Below are 19,647 nucleotides of genomic sequence, written 5' to 3'. Positions count from 1 at the left end.
CCAAGTTAGTAAGTGTTTGAGGACAGATTTGAAATCAGAAAAATGAGTTTTCCTGACTTCGGGCCTGATGCTCTAGCCACCGCACTACTTAGTTGCCCACAACTACATTTAGAATAGCACCTGGCATAAAGTAATTTAGATTAATATTCATTAAGTACTTAAATGCAAGACACTGTGCTAAGTGCTGGGGATACAGAAGTAAAAGACAATTCTTGCCCTCCAGAAGTTTTCAACTGGTAAACACCTTTCAAACAAAGGTATACAAAGCTAGCTATATACAGGCTAAATAGGAAATAATTAACAGGGTAAAGAAATTGGAATTGTGAGAGGTTGGGGAGGGCTTACTGTAGAAAGTAGGATTTTAGTTGGGATTTAAAGGAAGGCAGGAAGTCAATATTCAGAGTGGAGGAGGGAGAAGTTCCAATGGGGACAGTCAGAAAGAATGCCTGGAGCAAAGAGATGAGTGTTTTATTGATGGAACAACCAGGAGTAATAGTAACAGCTCATATTTATATAGCACCAACTATATCTAATATAGAACTATTTCTATCTATATCTATGGACAGGTACTTGGCACAGTCGCTAGAACACAGATCTGGAGTCAGGAAGAATTTTTTTCCTGAGTTCAAATCCACACTCACACTTAGAAAAAGACTTAGAAAGTTTTTAAAATTTGTCTTGAAGAGGTTTTTAGAACACTTAGAGGGACGTATCTGAGGTCACACATCTACTTTGTGTCAGAGACAGGGCAAGAATCCATTTCTTCTGACTCCCAAGGCTGATGCGCTTTCTATTTCATCCTACTTTCTCTTTCAATTTATATAGATGATGTTAGGATTTTTTTGTTAAAGAGGAGGAAACTGAAACTCAGGCAGAGTTTCTTGTTCCTATATATCAGCTTGTAATAATCACAGCCAGGACATGAACCTGGGGCTTCTGAGTCCGTAACCAGTGATATTTCCATTAAAATAAAAATAATAGCTGTGCCAGGGACTGTACTAAGTGCCTTACAATCATTATTTTATTTAATCCTCACTCCTCTGTGGATTGTTAGAGATCAGTGGAAGAACTTTAACCACCTAAAGTAATCCTCTTATTTTGCAAACAGAGAAACTAGGGCCCAGAGAAAGGGAATGATTTGCTCAGGATCATATGGCCAGTTACAGGAATAACCAGAACTAAACCTTCAACCTCAGTTAGTTCAGGTTTAGAAAGGAAGAAAGGAAGGAGAAAAAGAGAAAGGAAGAAAGGAAGAAAGGGAGAAAGATTAAAAGAGAGAAAGAGAGAAAGAGACAAAGGGAGGAAGGGAGGGAGGAACAAAGGAAGGAAGGAAGGAAAGAAAGGAGAAAAGGAGGGGGAAAAAAGAAAAAAGATGGAGAAAGGAAGGGGTATCGTAGCTTTTTTTTTTATTATTATTCTTTGTGGCTTTGCCCTTCCTAATCATTTATTCAAAATTGTTCACAACAAGCCAGGGTTAGCTTGAAATAATCCCTAGTTTCTCCTATAACACCAACAGGGATTATTATGAGTAAAAAAGTCAGGAAGCAGCTCTTTGACTTAACCTTGCCCCTGGTAGATTGATCTGGGAGTCCTGAAGGAGTGCCTTTTGGAAGGGAGGTCCAAACTCAGCAGATACAACTAAGCAAAACAAAACAAAACTTTAATCCTAATTGGTTTTTCCTTTTTTGCTTGTGGTTTTTAAGTTTTGAAAATTGCTTTTTAAAAACCTTGGAGGGGCAGCTGGATAGAGCACCAGCCCTGAAATCAGGAGGACCAGAGTTTAAGTCTGGCCTCACACACTTAACACTTCCTAGCTGTGTGACCCTGGGCAAGTCACTTAACCCCAAGTCCCTCAGCAAAAAGAAAAAGAAAAAAAAAACCTTGGAAGTTGTTTTCACTTGAGAATATTTGATATCTTTTTTGTCAAAAGGATTGGAACCCTCCACTTCTGAATAACCTTTTGTACTAGACATTGAACCATGACCAGTCAAATTTGGAGCTCTTTTTAGGTCTTTGCTAAAATATATGGATGAGAATTGGGATCTTCTACAAAGTTCACAAAAGCATCTTAACTGGGAAAATTCATTTCCCAATGGAGTTCTGCCTTATAACCTGCTGGGGATGCAGGACCATCTGCCGTGTCTGACAGTATATGTGGTGTTCTGTATCCATAGCCTACTACCTCTCTGTTGAAAGAAGGGAAGCAGGTTTTGTCTTCAGTCCTCTGGAATTAGGATTGTTCATCATCTTGATCTGAATTCTTATGTCTTTAGTGTTCTTTTTTTTCACACGGACATTGTGTATATTAGTGTATTAGTTGTGCTTTCTTTATTCCACTATTCTATTTTCTATTTACTCAAATAATACTCTATTTGTTCTTTATTCTTTAGTTTCTACGAGTGTTATCCACCATTCCACACAGGAACTCCTATCAGACCACAGTTATCCTTGACCCCCAGGGAGACAGCTAACGTGGTACCCGGGCTGATGGCCACAAAGCCTTGCCTTGGAGGATCTGTGGAAGATGGAGGGGCAGGCACAGGGAGCAGTAATTCACCAGAGGCTTTTTGCTTTGCAGGGCCCTATCCCAATGAAGCTGCAGGCACCATGGCCAAATTCCCCCTCTCTGACTTTTTCCAGGAGGGCGTCTGGTCAGCCACTGTGGTTGGCCAAGAAGACAACGTGCTGTACCTGACCATCTCCTCTCCGCCCCACGCTCCCATCGGTTACTACAAACTCTTGATTGAGACCTTCACAGGATCCTATAATAATATATTCTCCATCACTGGCTTTATACTCCTCTTCAATCCCTGGTGCGAAGGTAAGAATGACAATAACTGTAGTAGTAGAAAAATAACCACCCACATTTCGGTAGCTCTTTCAGGATTACAAAGTGCTTTGTTCACAATTGCTTGAAGAGGTAGGTAATACAAGTCTTACTTTTATCCCCATTTTATAGCTGAAGGAACTGGGTCATTTGTTAATACAAATATTAGTAGAGCTAGGATTAAAACCCAGCATTCCCGATTCCAAATCCAGTACTTTTCCTAAAACACCAGAAGGCTTCTCCAAATGGTATTTGGTCCATGTAGGGAGGACTTGGGCAAAGGCACCTCTCTCTGTATCTCGGGTTTGGGGGAGGGGTGGGGAGAGGTCCATTAAAGATCTGTTGACAGTTTCCATGGTCATATATTACTAATAATAGATGCCTTCTGAGAATTCAGTGCTTTATTTGTCACAGCATTTTCTCATCTATTTATTCATGGGTTCTGCACACAAAGCTCTGGGAGATTAGTAGATTTAAGGGTTATTATTAATATTTTGTAGATTGGGAAACTGAAGCTCAGAAGAAAGAAAGATCAGTCATTGAGTTTCAGAGCTGGAACCCAGATATGTTGACTCCTAGGCCAAGATTCTCATCTTCTCTGTGGGGGAGATGAGGAGTAAAAAAGTCAAGTCCTAAACATTGATTCAAACTCAGAAAGTAGCACTCTTCTGCTGCATTACTCTCATTCTTCCCTTGCTGTACCTCCAAGTCCCACAGATAACCTTAAACATTGTGCCTATGCTGATGGCAGGGGTCTTAGAAATGTTAGGATACTATGATGAGTAACAGGTAAAAATAACATCTATAATAGAGTGGACTATAAACATACTATTCTATGCTTAGAAATCGCAGAATTTTAGACCAAACATTGGTGGGTGTCCAGACCCTCCATTTTACAGAGGAAGACTAGACCACTAAAGTTATTTTCCCAAGACCACACAGCTAATATCAGACTTTTGACCCCTTCTCATCTGTTGGACTGATTCCAGAGCACCCAGCTCTGAATGTTCCTCCCTAATCATCCTCTAAGAGCCAAGGACACTCTGTCTTCCTGAGCCAGAGAAAGGGAAATGCCCTACGAAATAAATCTGATTTTTCCAGTATTACAGAGGAAGAAACTGAGGGTGGGAGCTATTAATTTACACGCTCAGAATAACACAGCTTTTAAGTGATAAGATCAGGATTAGAACTCAGGTCAAATACAATTTTTACTATCTGATACTACCCCCTCTAAAGAATTATGTGTCATATCTGTAAGGATTTTTTTTCTAACAAACCTGAATTCATTGTATGTAAGGAACTCCCCTAAAACAACTCAGTACCTGTCAGCAGGTAGAACGCCCTGACTCCAATGCTTCAGGATTATTATTATCAAGCTCCCTTTTCAGAGTTAACACTAATAGACCTTAGATGCCAGCTACTATCAAAGTTAAACTATGCAGTCTTAGGCCAAACGTAACTGTTTGCTTTCCTTTTCAGAGGATTCAGTGTATGTGGAGAATGATGACTTTCGGAAGGAATATGTCCTGAATCAGCATGGTATCATCTTTCAGGGGTCCTATAATTTCGTCAACAAGATCCCATGGAACTTTGGGCAGGTATGTATCTCCTCGAACGGGCCTCCCTCCCCCCATCCCTAGTTTCCAGGAACCAGGTGCTGCCCTTGACCTGCTTCAATCAATTAAGTCACCAATAACAACCAAAAGGCGATCAGCCCTCAATCAGTTATATTACGGAGGAGGCAAAGGTGACTCCGGCATGGGCCCTACTCCCCTGGAAGCCTTCAGTCTAGCAATCTCACATACATGCCATAACCTGAAGATAGTTGTGCCCTCAACTAGGAGAAGGCTAGTGTGGGCTGAGACAGTCAGAAGGCATTCTAGAGAAATTGCTCAAGAAGAATGGGGAAAAGAAAAAGAATGGGGGGGAAAAGAGAAGAGAAAGGTGGAAAAGGAGACCGTACTTGCCAAGTATTTCCATAAAATCTCACATTTCTATGGTTCTTCAGACCTCTCAATTGATCTCCTCCAAAATAGCTCAATACAGTAGCTGGTAGAATTATTTTTATCCCCATTTCACTTGTAAGAAAAGTGAGAGTCAGAGAGGTAAACCATTTTTGTGGGAAGGAAGGAAGGAAGGAAGGAGGAAGGAAGAGAGAAAGAGAGAGAAGAAAGGAAGAGAGAAAGAAAGAGAGAAGAAAAAGAAAGAAAGAAAGAAAGAAAGAAAGAAAGAAGAAAGAAAGAAAGAAAGAAAGAAAGAAAGAAAGAAAGAAAGAAAGAAAGAAAGGAAGGAAGGAAGAAGGAAGGAAGGAAGGAGAGGAAGGAAGGAAGGAAGAAGAAGGAAGGAAGGAAGGAAGGAAGGAAGGAAGGAAGGAGGAAGGAAGGAGGAAGAAGGAAGGAAGAAGAGAAAGAAAGAAAGAAAGAAGAGAAAGAAAGAAAGAAGAAAGGGAAGAAGGAAGAAGGAAGGAAGGAAGGAAGGAAGGAAGGAAGGAAGGAAGGAAGGAAGGAAGGAAGAGAAGGAAGGAAGGGAGAAAGAGAGGAGAGAAAGAAGAAAAAGAGGAGAGAAAGAAAGAAAGAAAAGAGGAGAGAGAAAGAAAGAAAGAAAGAAAGAAAGAAAGAAAGATAGAAGAAAGAAAGAAAGAAAGAAGAAAGAAAGAAAGAAAGAAAGAAAGAGAAGAAAAGAAAAGAGACTTGACCCAAATGAAACAGAAAATAAATGTTAAAGGAAGGATTGAAAACAGGCCTATCACCTTCAGTCTCAGGATTTCTTCGATTTGGCTATTCCCTCAACAATCCTCAATACTTTCAGAAATATTTTAGTGGGTTTCCATTTGCCCCAGATTCTTCTCCATTGATGATTATTACCCTCCTGGGCAGTCTTTGCTATGCCATTTTCCAGGGAATAGGCACAGAGTACACTATTGCCTTTTCAGCACAATAGTATACCTATGGATGTTTGTGTCCCTGCTGGCAAAGCCTGCCAGGACTGAGTCCACTGCCAAAACAAGAGCTCTTTAGTGAAGGACTTTATACACAGTGAGTAGTTAATAAATGGTAAATGAATGAAATATATGCATTTCAGAATGGACTAAGTGTTATCTGAGGTCTTCCAGATGTTATAATTCAGTAGATAAGAAAGGCTGTTGTTAACCTCCACTTTTTAGATAAGGAAGCTGAGAAAGTCAAACTGAGAAAGTCTAAGTGAGCCGCCCAGGGACTAAGTGTGTCCAGCCTATGCGTTGTTCCTTTAGTGGTTAGGGATAGGCTTGCATGGAGACATCCACATCTCTCACAAAATGGCTTTAAAAAATAAAGTGGATGAAGCTTATGAAGAGGCCATTGGACATTTACATGGTATCAATCTGGATTTTTTTTTTAATGCTTTTTCAGAGGCAGAGTAGGTTGGGGTGAGGGTGGTCACAGCAATGCTTGTGATTAATTCTGATTCCAAGACTCAGAAAGCCATCCTTTAGTCCTCCACTTCTCTAGAGTCAGGGGTTGGACAGACTTTTAATAATAGCTCAGAATGGGCAAAGTGTTTTCCTCAAAAGCCTGAGAAAGCAGAAGGTAGTACCAAAGTATTACTATCATTACAAAGTAGTAAATTGAGACTTAAAGAAAAATAGTTGTCATCTAGGAATTGGTAGAATTACTATCCAAACTCATGTTCCCTGCTATTAGCTCCAGTGATTGTTTCCTTATTTATCTAAGGGCCTATACAGTTTTTGCCCTTTCTTAGTTAAAAATCTCAGTTTATCCTCTGGCCCTGAGAAGCCAGCAGAGTTCATATTTTTAATCTCTGTTTTGATAATAAGGAATACAAGCCCAGATAGGGGAGCAGCAGAGCCAGGACTCAAAACCAAGTCTCCTGACTCCAGTCAACAGCTGAAATATATTCTTCCTTATGTGGTGCTAAAAGGAACGAAGGAAAAGGGCTTTTAAGGAGTTGCAGAAATCATGTCTTAGTGAAGGTTTGTGTGACCTTATGTGAGTTATTTAACCCCTCTGGGCCTCAAGAAACCCTTGGGATCTGGGCAATCAATGGCTATAAACAAGAGAGCTACTTCCACAAAAAGGCAAGAAAGAGTTCATGTAGCTGAGTACTATGGATGGAATGAAGAGGAGAAGCTCCATGATCATAACTTAATCATCCTGCCAGGGGAGATAGGAATGGTTCCCAGGCAGATAGAAAAACATCAGAATTCTTTAGACTTACCAGACAGGCATTACAGATGCTGTTAGGTTGGGGGAAATGCCATTCTTCTGCCATTCTGCCCCCCTCCCCATAGGATGATCAGGTGACTGACCCACTATGGGGTTTGGTTTGGTTTGGGCTTGGTTTTTTAATAGTGGAGATAGTCTCCAGTGAGCCATCTCAATAACTTTTATTTAGTATCCTTCCACCTCAACCCATACAGTAACTATGGCCAAGGAAAAGCTCATGAAGGGGAAGAAGGGAGAAAAACTCTGAGGTCAAGGTCAGGACTCAGTGTTTATCTAGGGCCAAAGCTCAGTCTCTGGTTGGCATCAGAGTTTAATCCATGGTTAGAGCCATGGGCTGATGGCCTTAGGGAAACAACAGCTGTTAGTAATTCCCCATATTCATGCACACTTTTAAAGTATGACTTTCTTTTCCTTTTCTGACAGCAGTCAGAGATTAACTTTCTACTTGCAAGTTTCGTAAATCAAAGACTTCCACTGAGAAGAATCCTTTAATCTACCTGCAATGCAGTGTATTTGGGTCAAAGTAACTCTTTTATTAGGTGATTGAGACCCACAGATCTATCAGGGCAACAAATAGCATCACATAAAATAAACACACTACAACAAGACCCCCAGCTCTCGGGTTGTCAGCACTGGCAGTTATCTCAGGAACCTCCCCTCTGTGGTTCTTCCCTTTTTTCTTCTCTTTCCCTCTTCTTGACCCTCCTACTCAGAACCAGTTCTCTCTCCACACACCAGTAGCTTGTTTCCCAGTTATCATCTTTCCCCTTTCATCAAAACCACTGAATTTTGTTGAGTTTTTATATCCCTAAAATCTTTCCCCAGGTACTATTGTGCAGAAGGGGTAAGAAGGAGAAATGTAGTGATAATTCAGGAACCAGTAGTGTCTAGGTCTAGGTAATAATGGAAGACTGAAAAATAAGTCAATTTCCTTCTGGACTTTTCCTTTGATCCATTTAATTATTCTGAAGTTGGGTGTGGGAAGGCTTGGTAAAGATCTTTGTAAGTTAGAGATAAGGAAACCAAAGCCCAGCAGGTGAAACTCTTGGGCCTGAGGCCAGGAGCTGGCTGACTGGTAGCTGAGGAGGGACTCCGGTCTCCTAATTCCCATGTCAAGGCTTTTCTCAGTGCCCCAGTGTGTCAACAAAAAACAACCAGCTGGGGAGAAAAACCATTAATCTCCAACCTGCAACAATTCATTCATTCATCCATTTATAAGAACATTTATCAAGAACCAACTATGTGTAGATACCTGCGCTCAGTGCTAAGATAAAATAAGATTTTTTGGCTTATCTACAAAATAAGACAAAATAGTTTCAAGAAGATACAGTCAGTGCCTTTGGAAACTTAGTCTAGTAGAGGATATGAAATATTATATGTTTCATAAGTACATAATAGCAATAAAAGCCCACATAGAATTTTATTCACAAATTATTGGATTAGTTTTTGTTTGTTTAAGATGAGAAGATGCAGAATCCTTGAAGGAGGGATGTAACATGACTGGAGGCATGGGATTCTATTGTCTTTGTGTTCCAAATAGTGCTTTGTGATCTCTTGTCCTGGTTCTGCTCCTCTGAGGTCTGAGAATTAGGCTGGAGAGTCTAAAGACTAAACAATATGAACTGGGGAAAGTCAGTTTTACTCCTAGGAAAGCTGAGGGACAGGGTAGAGAGTGTAAGACTTGAACAGGTTCTATGCTATAGAACACAGAATGTCAGACTGTGAGAGCTGTAAGGGGTATGGGAAGCATAGAATATAGAATTAGAGGGCTGGAGGGGACTTTGATTTGTAGCAATTTCATTGGAGGATGGGATCTCCTGGTGCTAAAACTCCCTGCAGTCATTCAGATCTTGCATCTCATGGTCTTGGAGATTTGCCAGAAAGGGGCTAAGAGATGTGCCAAGAGTATCACAAATAGGACTTAAATCCAGGTCTTCCTGATTTCAAGTCAATTTCCTCCTAGACTTCCCCTTTGATCCATTCTTATTGGGATATATTTATCCCAATATACCTTTCACCTAGTAGGCACCTCATTAAGAATAATTATTGGATTGGACTGAATGTTTGTAGACTCACCTGGAGCATCAGAGACAGGATGGAGCAAGTCCTGGGCTAATGAAGAAATTACTGAGCCAACGAGGGCAGGATCTATGCTTCATAAACAGTGTGTAGACCAGAAATGGGTAGGCTGACATCCATCCTGACCCTAGAACTCAGAGCATGCTTTAGGGCTTCCCTTCCTCTTCTCCTGTGTGACAAAGCTGCTGGAGCATCTTAAGAGTCCTGACTGGGATCACGGCAAAAAATAACAGCTCCCATTAAAGCTTTAGGATTTCCAAGAGCTTTTGTCACCCCAGCCTCACAAAGTGGGGAGTACAAGGCGCCCCCCAGGACCAGAGCTTCTCCTAGGGAAGCCAAGGTTCTTTCCCTAGCTTTACCATTTAGACATCTTGAGAAAGAACTCTGTCTCTGTGAGCCTTAGTTTTAAAAAGATATTGGGGTTGGACTGAATGACACCCCCCATACTTCTCCAAAGTCCTTTGCAATTTTAGATCCTGTTGTATTGTCTATGAACCCCCTCTGAGCCTCAGTTTCCCCAACTGTAAAATGAAGGAGTGAGACCATAGATTTCTTATAGCTCTGACATCCTAGAATTCTTTTGCCTTTCTCAGGCATTGTAGGCATCAAGGCTGGCTAATGGTGGTGGCTCTCTCACAACCAGGGAGGCACATTGGCGGGTGAGGGACTGCAGTGCAGAGGGAGGAGACAGGTGCTCCAGAGTGTTCCCTTCACTGGCTTTCTTTTGGGGGAGGAAAGGGAGAGGAAATAGCTTGAATCACCAGTGGCCACTCTGTGGAGAACCCCTTGACAGCCTGTGGGTATTAATATTCATAGAGTGGCAGCAGGAGGTTTATAAATATTTATAAGTTGGTTCTGCTTCCGCTCATTAGATTAAGCCATAAAAAATTGCTATAAATCACCATGAAGAAGTTGAGGCCTAAGAGTAGCCAGGGGAGGAGAACTGGGGCAGATAAATACCAAAGAATTAGAAGCCTCAGCTGGTTTCTCTCTGACTTTATCTGTTGATAAATCTGTTGTTGCTCAGTCATTTTTTAAACCGGGTCTGACTCCTTGGGACCCATTTGGGGTTTTCTTGGCAAAGATACTAGCATGGTTTGCCATTTCCTTCTCCAGCTCATTTTACAAATAAGGAAAATGAGGCAAAACAAGAGTTAAGTGACTCATACAGGGTTGCACAGCTAATAAGTATCTGAGGCCAGATTTGAGCTCAGGAAGAGGAGTCTTCCTGGCTCCGAGCCCAGCACTTTATCCACTGTTACTATCTAGCTGCTCCCAGGTCAGCACTAGGAGTCAGGAAAGTTGGTTTCTAGTTCCAAATCTGTCATTGTCTTGCTATATAATCTTCCTCTTTCTGAGCCTCAGTTTCCTTATTTCTTAAATAAAAAAGATGGACTAGGGGTTTATAAGGTTCTCACAACTTTTTGATTCTAAGATCTAGTCTACTTCTTCCAGCAAACAGGAGGAAATCCATAAAGGCAGGAACTTGTGTCTTCTGTCTCAGCATGAATCACAGATGCTCTGAGCCTAGTGGCAAGTGAATTGCTGTCTCATATCTCTAGATTTTATAAATAAGAGAGCTGAAGTCCAGGGAAATAAAGTAACCTGTCCAAGTTAGAGTTCAGCCATTCCATGACACTACTTGCTAAACACTGGGGAGTAAAAATGGGTAGGATGCAAAAAGACTGCAGAATTTAGTTTTGTTAGCCTGATAAAGCTTAAGCATATGAGATATTTAGAAAGCAATATCAGCCAGTATAAAATTGAAACAACATATACACAGAGAAGTTGGGAGGAACTATAAAAAGAATAATATAAAAGATGTCTTTCCAGTAAAGCTAGGTCCTGATTAGTATGATTAATGAATCCTCTGAAGTGGTCATATGTATTTGGATTCACACTATTCAAAGTTATAACTATATAAAATAATTGACTCCAGCCCAATAAAAACATAGAATACAAATTTAAATAATGCAACCACTTTAGGACTCTCTTTATTCATATTAATTAGGACTTAACTGTATTGGAAGGGCCCTTGTGAGGAAGATTTTTCTTAGTCTGGGACAATAAAATGAGGAACGATTGTTAGATAGTGTAAAGAGGCAGATTTTGGCTCAGTATAAGTCAAAACTTCCAAACAATTAAAGCTATTCCAAACTGGAATATGCTGCTTTTGTAAGTAGTGAGTTCCATCACCAGAGGTTTTCCAATAGAATGGTAGTTTGCCAGGGATGTCATAGAGAGGGTTACTGTTTCACGTATGAGCTAAACTAGATGCCCTCTGAGGCACCTGTCCTTCCAACTACGAGTCTATGATTCTAAGCACTTAGTGATATGGTACATCAGCCAAGTGTTATGTGCTGTGGGAATTTCGATGATTAGGCCTACCTAGTGATCCAGAAAAGTTTGTCTGCACAGATGAACCTTGAAGAAATGTGTGGAATTTGGGTCAGCAGAGGAGAAAGATGGGAAAGCATGGAGAAGATAAGAAGCAATATTGTGAAGCTAGAACTTGTGTGCAGATTGGGGGGGGGGCTGTGTGTGTGTGTGTGTGTGTGTGTGTGTGTGTGTGTGTGTGTGTTCAGGTGGGGTAAAGAATGGAGTCATGGAGAATCATGAAGGATTAAGGCATTCATGCCCCTTATGGCCAGAACTAAACAATAAATTTCCCTCTTCTCTAAAATATTACTATGGGCAAGATATTCTAGATCATCTTGATCTTGCCTCTGCCCAGACTACAAAAGCTGGCCCAATCATAACTATCCTCTGATCTTCCATTTTCTTTCTTTTTGGCTACAGTTTGAAGATGGCATCATAGATATCTGCATTGAGCTCCTGGATATGAACCCCAAATATTTTAAGGATCCTAGTCGTGACTGTTCCCAGCGCAGCAGCCCCATCTATATTAGTCGGGTCATCAGTGCCATGGTAAGGAAAAAAGACATCCTAAATAGTTCCCTTATCTACTTGCCCTACAAATTCAAGTCTTGAGATAGAATATCTTCAAGCATATTTAATATATCTCAGCTATTCAAACACTTATCCAAATCACATCCAGAGCCCTGTACTTGCTCATGTTATAGGTGAGACAGAGGTCCCAGGAGTGTTTTAGAGACCAATTCTGGATTGGATAGAATTAGAAAGAACCATTATCCACTTCCTCACTGCTCAAACTGTGAGCCCCTTCTCATAATATATTTTGCTCATGTTTCCGTACATTCTCCTTGTACTTTTAATAGTGGTTACTAAGTTCAGTTTTCATTGAGTCTTGTAATAATTGTCCACCACCCAGGTAGAACAGGAATGTAAGAGTAGTCAGAAATGAAAGAGATCCTTTTAATTCTGTGAAACACTGGACAGGTCCTTTCTCTCTGGGCCTCAGTTTCCTATTCTGTAAAATGAATCAAGATGGCCTCTAAGATTCCTTCCAACTCGGATATTTTATAATCTTCTAGCTGTGACATTTTTTAGAATGCTTTAAGGTTTGCAAAATACTTACATATATGACCTCATCTGATCTTCTTCTAGGGGTAGGTGATATTTTTGCTTTCATTTATAGAGAAGGGAACTGAGACTAAGAGAAATGATAAAGCCAGTAAAAATACAAGCAGGATTCTAGCAAGTCTTCTTCTAGGTCCCAAGGCCGACATTCTATCTGCTATATCATGCTTTTCTACAATCTGTACTAAGCTCTCTAGAATTCATTCTAAAATTTGGTGGTTGGAAAGTGGCAAGTCCAGTTTATGTTCCTTTTTGGGTCAATGACACCTGGTGCTGTTTTAGGTCAACTGTAATGATGACAAAGGAGTCTTATATGGGCGCTGGGATAACTACTACAAGGATGGAGTCAGCCCCATGGCCTGGATAGGGAGTGTGGACATCCTGAGGAAGTGGAAGATGAGTGGCTGTCACCCAGTGAAATATGGCCAATGCTGGGTTTTTGCTGCAGTGGCTTGCACAGGTGAGCCCTGATGTGTTTCCATATGCAGTGCTCTTCCATAGCACAAGGAAGGTAGGGAAGGCGCTAATTTTGGATTCAAAGAACCCTTTCCTAGTATAAAAGTTTGTCTTTTATTACTCTTAAATTACAGAGAACTATCTAATATAATATAAAACAATGATACAATTCAAAAATCATTTTATTGAGTGTTTACTATATGTAGAATTACCATGCTTGGGCAGTGGGCTCAATCTTCATGAAACGTCTAATCTAATCGGGCGATATGGTGACTATATAGATAACTATAATTCATTCAACAAACATGCATTAAGCACTTACTGTTTACATGCCACTGTATTTGTACTGGAGGAGATGCAAAGGTTAAATAAGACATGGTTCCTGCCCTTATAAGTATAGTTGGAAGATAGACCAAAACAGAAAACTTTAATACACAACTTTACCTAATTTGTGTCTTAGAGGTACAGAAAGAACCTCCTAATTAAGTGAAGTTTTTGAGAAAAATCATTATCAATGGTGGAAAGGAGAAAAGAAAGTAAGGGGAAATTTCCTGAGGAGGTAGCATTTGTACTATACTTTAAATAGTGCAAGAATTCAACAGAGAGTGCAGTCGTCAGACATAGGGGGCAGTGTGAGCCAAAGATATGAGAATGTTATTTGTTTTATGGAGTGAAACAGCCAGTTTGGCAGAACTATTGGGTGAAAAAAGGTATACACAATTAGGCTAGGATGTTAGAAAAGAACTAGTTTATTGAAGGGCTTTGAATGCCAAGCAACAAAGTTTGGATGTAGGCTGTATCCATGAGGCAGGATGAAGATCTGTGCTGTGGGAAATACTGTTCCCACTGAATTCCGATCACCCCTGCTTTTTAGGAACCTCTTTCTAGGAGGACTTAATCATGGTTTCCTTTTCCATGTTATGTGTAATATGACATTTCCAGGACATGGCAAGTACCTATCCCAACCTCAGTCTCTTCATCTATAAAGGAAAGAGATAATTCTTACACATTCTGCTTCACAAAATTCTTATAAAAAAAATCTAAAATAACTTAAATCACCATAGAAAAGTGAGCTTTTATCATTCATATTCTTATTGGTTCATCTTCATGGATATTTTAGTACAGGGTAAAGCTGTACTTTTGGAGCTTTGGAAGATTCCAGAGCAGCAGTTCTCACTGGGTTATGCTTATACATGGCATAGTCTTTTTTTTTTTTTTTAACAGTCAGTCAACAAGCATTTATTTAGTGTCTGCTATGTGCCAGGCACTGTGCTAAACCCTGGGGAAATAAAGGAAGGCAGGGGAAACAGTCTCTGTTATGAGGAAGTCACAGTCTGAAAGACTGCTTATCTGATGAAAACGAATTCCAGTGATTGGCAGTCATCCTACTACAGTAGATGCATGATAGTTTTTAAGACTGGGTGTGCAACCAAGCCTTGACCTCCTGCTTCCTGCAATTATTTTATTTTTTAATTATTTATTTATTTATTTATTTATTCTGGTTATACATGTACATTCATTTTTTTTTTTCATGGCTATAGATGGCTTTACTTTCTTCGTCTGAAAACTATCTGTTCACCATTTATCAGTTGGTGAATGACTCATATTTTTATAAATGTGAAACCGTTCTTTATATATCTTAGAAATAAGATCTTTATCAGAAACATTGGGTTTAAAATTTCCCCCCCCCCAGCTTTATGCTTCCCTTCTTATCTTGGCTGGGTTGGTTTTGTTTGTACAAAAAAATTTAATTTTATGTAATCAAGGTTGTCCATTTTTCATTTCATAATGTTCTCTAGTTCTTCTTAGGCCATCAATTCCTCCCTTCTCTAAGGATCTGATAGGTAAACTAGCCCTAGCTCTTCTAATTTGCTTATAGTGTCCATGGTACATTCTTTATTTTCCAACTGTCTATCTGGACTGACTTTTTGTTTACCATATTGCCTTTGTATCTGAATAGAAACTTTATTCCCCCATGAGGGAAAAACAAACAAACAAACCAACCTCATACTTGGAGAGTCATGATTTTCAAAACAAAAAATTTATCCTTTAAAGCTGATCTTCACTTCACATAGCCAATCCTAAAGGCTTCTTTCTGTTAATTATTTCCTATTTATTTTGTAACTTTTTTATAACTTTATTGTCTCCCCCATCAACTTGTGAGATCCTTAAGGGAAAAGTCTGTCTTTTGCCTTCCTTTGGGTCCCCATTTGCTTGGCATATATACCTGTTGTTTAATAAATGCTTATCAATTAGCTGATTAGTCACCCATGTTGCACCATCTTTGTTTAGATCTATTTCCTCTCCTTATACTTCCTAGTACTTCCTCCTCTCCCCTATGCCATACTTTCCTGGAGAAAGGAATCTAGGTCAGAAGGAATAAGGTTCCTGGCCTCCTGGCTGAGATTGGCTAAGAAGCAATACTAACATGTACTCTGGTTTCAGCACTTAGCACAGTGCTTGGCACTTAATAAATATTTATTGATTGATGGTCCTGCCTTCTCATGGAGCCTGAGACAGGGCTAGATGGAGCGTCAAAAGTCCTGAATTGGGTGAAATAGGGGGCAAGTCAGAGTTTATATTTAAGGAAAACTTGGAGGCTTTTGAGAATGTAAGATCTGGAAGGGACTTGACAATAGAGAACACGAAATATCAGCTGGAAGAGTTGGACCCCAGAACCTAGACTATAAGAAGGAACTTGGAAATAATAGAGGGGGTTAGGAACTCAGAATATAAAACATAGGATGTCAAAACTGGATGCATGTGAATATAAAACAAGAGTATCAGAACAAGAAAGGCCCCCAGGACAGAGAATGACAAGATAGGAGAGACCTTGGAAGTCATACAGTCCAACTACCTCATTGTTACCCTAGTACAAAGGGCTTCATTCAAGGTATTTTTGTCTCCATGGAGTGGCACAATGTCTGACACTTAGCAGACACTTTGTAAGTACTTGTTGAATGTTTGATTACAGATGATGCATCTTAAACTGAGAAGGGAAATAAATTGCTCAAGCTCCCATTCTAAATTAGCAAAATGAACCTTTCTGTAGTCATCCCTTTCTGGCTTTTCCTTCAGTGATGCGATGCCTTGGAATACCCACCAGGGTTGTAACCAATTACAATTCAGCCCATGATTCGAACACGAACCTGACCATTGAAGTGTACAGAGATGAGAGAGGCGAGGTATTAATGAACAAGAGTGAAACAGTATGGTGAGTCCGGGTTGGCAGGGGAGGAGAGGAATGGATAAGGGTCCTCACAGGCTTCATCCCTAGGATTTCTTCTGTACTAAAAAGATGGGCAAGAACTAGGACTTGTAGGTAGAAGTTACAAGGAGACAGATTTTGGTGCAATGTAAGAAAAAGCTTCCTAACAATTGGTCCATTTTATTGTTAAATAGCTCTGAGAGTTCTTCACTAGAGGTCTGCAAATAGAAATTGGATGACCCAGCAGAGTGATCAGTTGTTGAAAATGTTGTAAGAGGAAATCTCCCATTGGTGGGAGTTGGGGTGGATTATTTGGTTTCTAAGATTCCTTCCAACTCAATATGATTCTATAAGCCTCCAGGTGTTAGTACGCTTCCCTGGGTTTATTCAATTTTCTCTCCCTCTCTCTTTTTTTCTAAGGAACTATCACTGTTGGATTGAAGCTTGGATGGCCCGTCCTGATCTAAAGCCAGAGTATAATGGTTGGCAAGCTATTGATCCAACTCCCCAGGAAAAGAGTGAAGGTAGATGGATCAGACACCTTGAATATGTTCCTATGTCCCTTCCCACTGAAAGAATCACACATTCCTCTTGCAAAAGATACTACAGGATAAAATGGAACAGAATCTTGGGTTTGAAGTCAAGGAGTCACCAGCTAGGTGACCTTGGGCAAGCCATCTATTCTCGCTCTGGACCTCAGTTTCTTCATCTGTGAAATGAGGAGATTAGATTAGATAATCCCTTTTGGTTCAAAATACCATGATCCTATGACCCATTCTGATCATTGATTCTGTGTCTAGCACAAGCATATGATGTTAGGGCCTACTAATATTGAAATCTCCCTCTGGGGCACTCCAATTCTTAATGCGTGGCAGTTCTCAAATATTGCATCAGAATGAAGGCTCTCAGTATAGTGTAGCACACTGGGGAAAGCACTGGATTTGAATTCAGAGGACCTGGATTGTAAATCCAGTCCTACTATCTTTGTGGCTTTGGGAAAGCCCTTTTAATTAACTGGTCTTTCTACTCCTCATTTGTAAAATTAACTTAGACTAGACAAAGATTCCTTAGGGATCTAAATCTATGATCCTCTGATCCATCCCATCAGTCAATCATGGACTTTGCAGGTTTAGGAGCCTCTCATATCACCTATGCTAAGCAGGTCTATCCTAAAGCCACTGAGGTAAAATTAGATTGCAAGTCTAGATTACATCCAGAAAAATCCAGTACCAAAAGTAACATTTGGTAGTTAAAAGAGAACTAAATTTAGAGTAAGATTATCTGGGTTCAAAATCCTGGCTTACTATCTGACTCTGGGGAAATTATTTACCTCTCTTGGGCTTTATTTTGTTGGGTGTGGCAACGGATTAGATCAGTGGTGTCAAATTCAAATAGAAGCAGATCCCCAGTGGACTACATATTGACTAAGAAAACCACAAACATTTCTGTGATGTGGTCTACTTAATTTTTAAATGTTCCACAATTACATTTTAATTTGATTTGGGTCCTGTGCAGAAGTTTTATAGGCTACATTTGCAGTTAGATAATCTCTAAATTTTCTACTAGCTCTAAATCTTATGATCATGTTACTTCAAGGGGTGAAAGATGACCTCCCCATACACTAATTACATCTGGGTTAGTATGTCTCTTGGTAGACAGTTCTATTCTGAGGGTCTAGTCCTAAATCTGAGAGTCTCCACTCTTCCCAAATCAGAAAATAAATCATATAAAAATCAGATAGATTGTTGGAAATATGTTACTTTAAGAATCATCTAGTCTTACCAGCTAATTGTATAAATAGAAAAACTGAGGTTCAAAGAAAGGAAGTACCTTGCTCAGGAGCATATAGCAAGCTTATGAAAGAATTGGTTCTGGGATTCATTTCTCCTAAATACCAGTTCATTACTCCTTCCAAATTACTGATTCCCCTCATAACAGATTGAATTTTTCCCCCTTCTCTAGTTGATCAATTTGAAGTAAATGCCAAGAGATTTGCATTTGAGCAGAAATCAAATTTTTAAGCTGTAAGAATAAACATTCTAATGAGGAGACTTTAGGCATGAGAAGTTGGATTAGAAGAGAAAGAAATTCTGAAAACCATACATTTTAGGTAGTTCTGTTATGAAAGACCAATCCCATTTTGTAGAAACCTTTTCTTTAGCACTCATGATTTTTCAATTCTTTAGGCACATACTGCTGTGGCCCAGCTTCAATCAAAGCCATCAAGAATGGTGAAGTGAATACCAAATACGATGCTCCCTTCGTCTTTGCTGAAATCAATGCAGATGTGGTAAACTGGATCAAAGAAAGTGATGGGGCCTTTAAAAAGTTATATACCAAAACTATGGTAGTAGGCGTAATGATCAGTACAAAGGCTATAGGCAAGGATGAGAGAGAAGATGTCACCCACCACTACAAGTATCCAGAAGGTAAGACACAGCAGAATGGTGCTTATCTCCAGTAGCTAGGGAGCTGTACTCCATGATCCTTCAGGTCTCTGCCAGCTCTGAGTTCTGTAAGTGTAAGAGTTTGAGTCTAAGATACTAAAGTTCTGTGAACTAAGAATCTAAGATTCTCTGATTCTAATAATCTTTGTTTCTCTTATCTGTTCTTTGGCTCAAACTTTGTTTTTAAGTATATAAATAAGCATCAAAAATTACTAGCTCTTGATCTTTTTTCAGTAGTCTAAGTATTGTTGTTGTTGAATTGTTTCAGTCATGTCCAATTCTTCATGACTCCATTTGGATTTTTCTTGGCAAAAGAATGGTTTGGCATTCTTTTTCCAATTCATTTTACAGATGAGGAAACTGAGGAAAATAAGGTTAAGTGGTTTGCTCAGGGTCCCATGGCTAGTAGCAAGCCATTTTTAAACTCTGGTTTCCGTGACTACAGGTCAGGTGATCTATTCACGTACCACCTAGTTGCCCTTAGTAGTCTGAGTAATGTTCTTTTTTTTTTTTTTTTTTTGCTTTGTGAAAGAGTCTTGATGTTTGATATAATTCTTTTTCATTTGTTCAATTGTACCAAATGAGCATTTGGACCTCTCCTAATCTTTATTCTTTAGTCAGTCAGGATAAATATAAGACAACCAATAGAAAGAAGACAACTTGTATTAAGAGGGATAACCCAGAAAGGATTCCTGTGAAAGTTAGAATTTTAGCTAGGAGCTGACAGAAAGACAAGGAAAGAAAAAAAGAGGTGGAGAGTGGTGGAGATAATTCCAGTCATGGGAAACAGCCAGTCAGAATGACCAGAGTTAGGAGATTAAATGTCTTGTTCCAGGAATAGAAAGGAGATCATTATCACTAGATCATGCAATATGTAAGAAGGGGTGGAGAGATATGGAATAAAAT

General features: G+C 39.7%; 1 protein-coding gene across 2 annotated transcripts in view; it reads left to right on the top strand.

Moving 5' to 3' along the window:
- Positions 1-19,647, top strand: part of TGM2 (transglutaminase 2) — a 58,785-nt gene that overhangs the window by 24,377 nt on the left and 14,761 nt on the right. For both annotated transcript variants that reach the window (XM_074292706.1, XM_074292705.1), the window contains 7 exons: positions 2,579-2,821; positions 4,307-4,425; positions 11,929-12,057; positions 12,913-13,090; positions 16,165-16,300; positions 16,715-16,818; positions 18,481-18,723. In XM_074292706.1, the coding sequence (XP_074148807.1) occupies positions 2,579-2,821; positions 4,307-4,425; positions 11,929-12,057; positions 12,913-13,090; positions 16,165-16,300; positions 16,715-16,818; positions 18,481-18,723 (1,152 nt within the window). The remainder of the gene's footprint in view (positions 1-2,578; positions 2,822-4,306; positions 4,426-11,928; positions 12,058-12,912; positions 13,091-16,164; positions 16,301-16,714; positions 16,819-18,480; positions 18,724-19,647) is intronic.

The sequence above is a fragment of the Sminthopsis crassicaudata genome, chromosome 2 (assembly GCF_048593235.1).
Source record: "Sminthopsis crassicaudata isolate SCR6 chromosome 2, ASM4859323v1, whole genome shotgun sequence".
In the NCBI taxonomy this organism is placed as follows: domain Eukaryota; kingdom Metazoa; phylum Chordata; class Mammalia; order Dasyuromorphia; family Dasyuridae; genus Sminthopsis; species Sminthopsis crassicaudata.
Note: the sequence above shows the minus strand (reverse complement) of the source record. Positions and strands in the feature narration are given on the sequence as shown.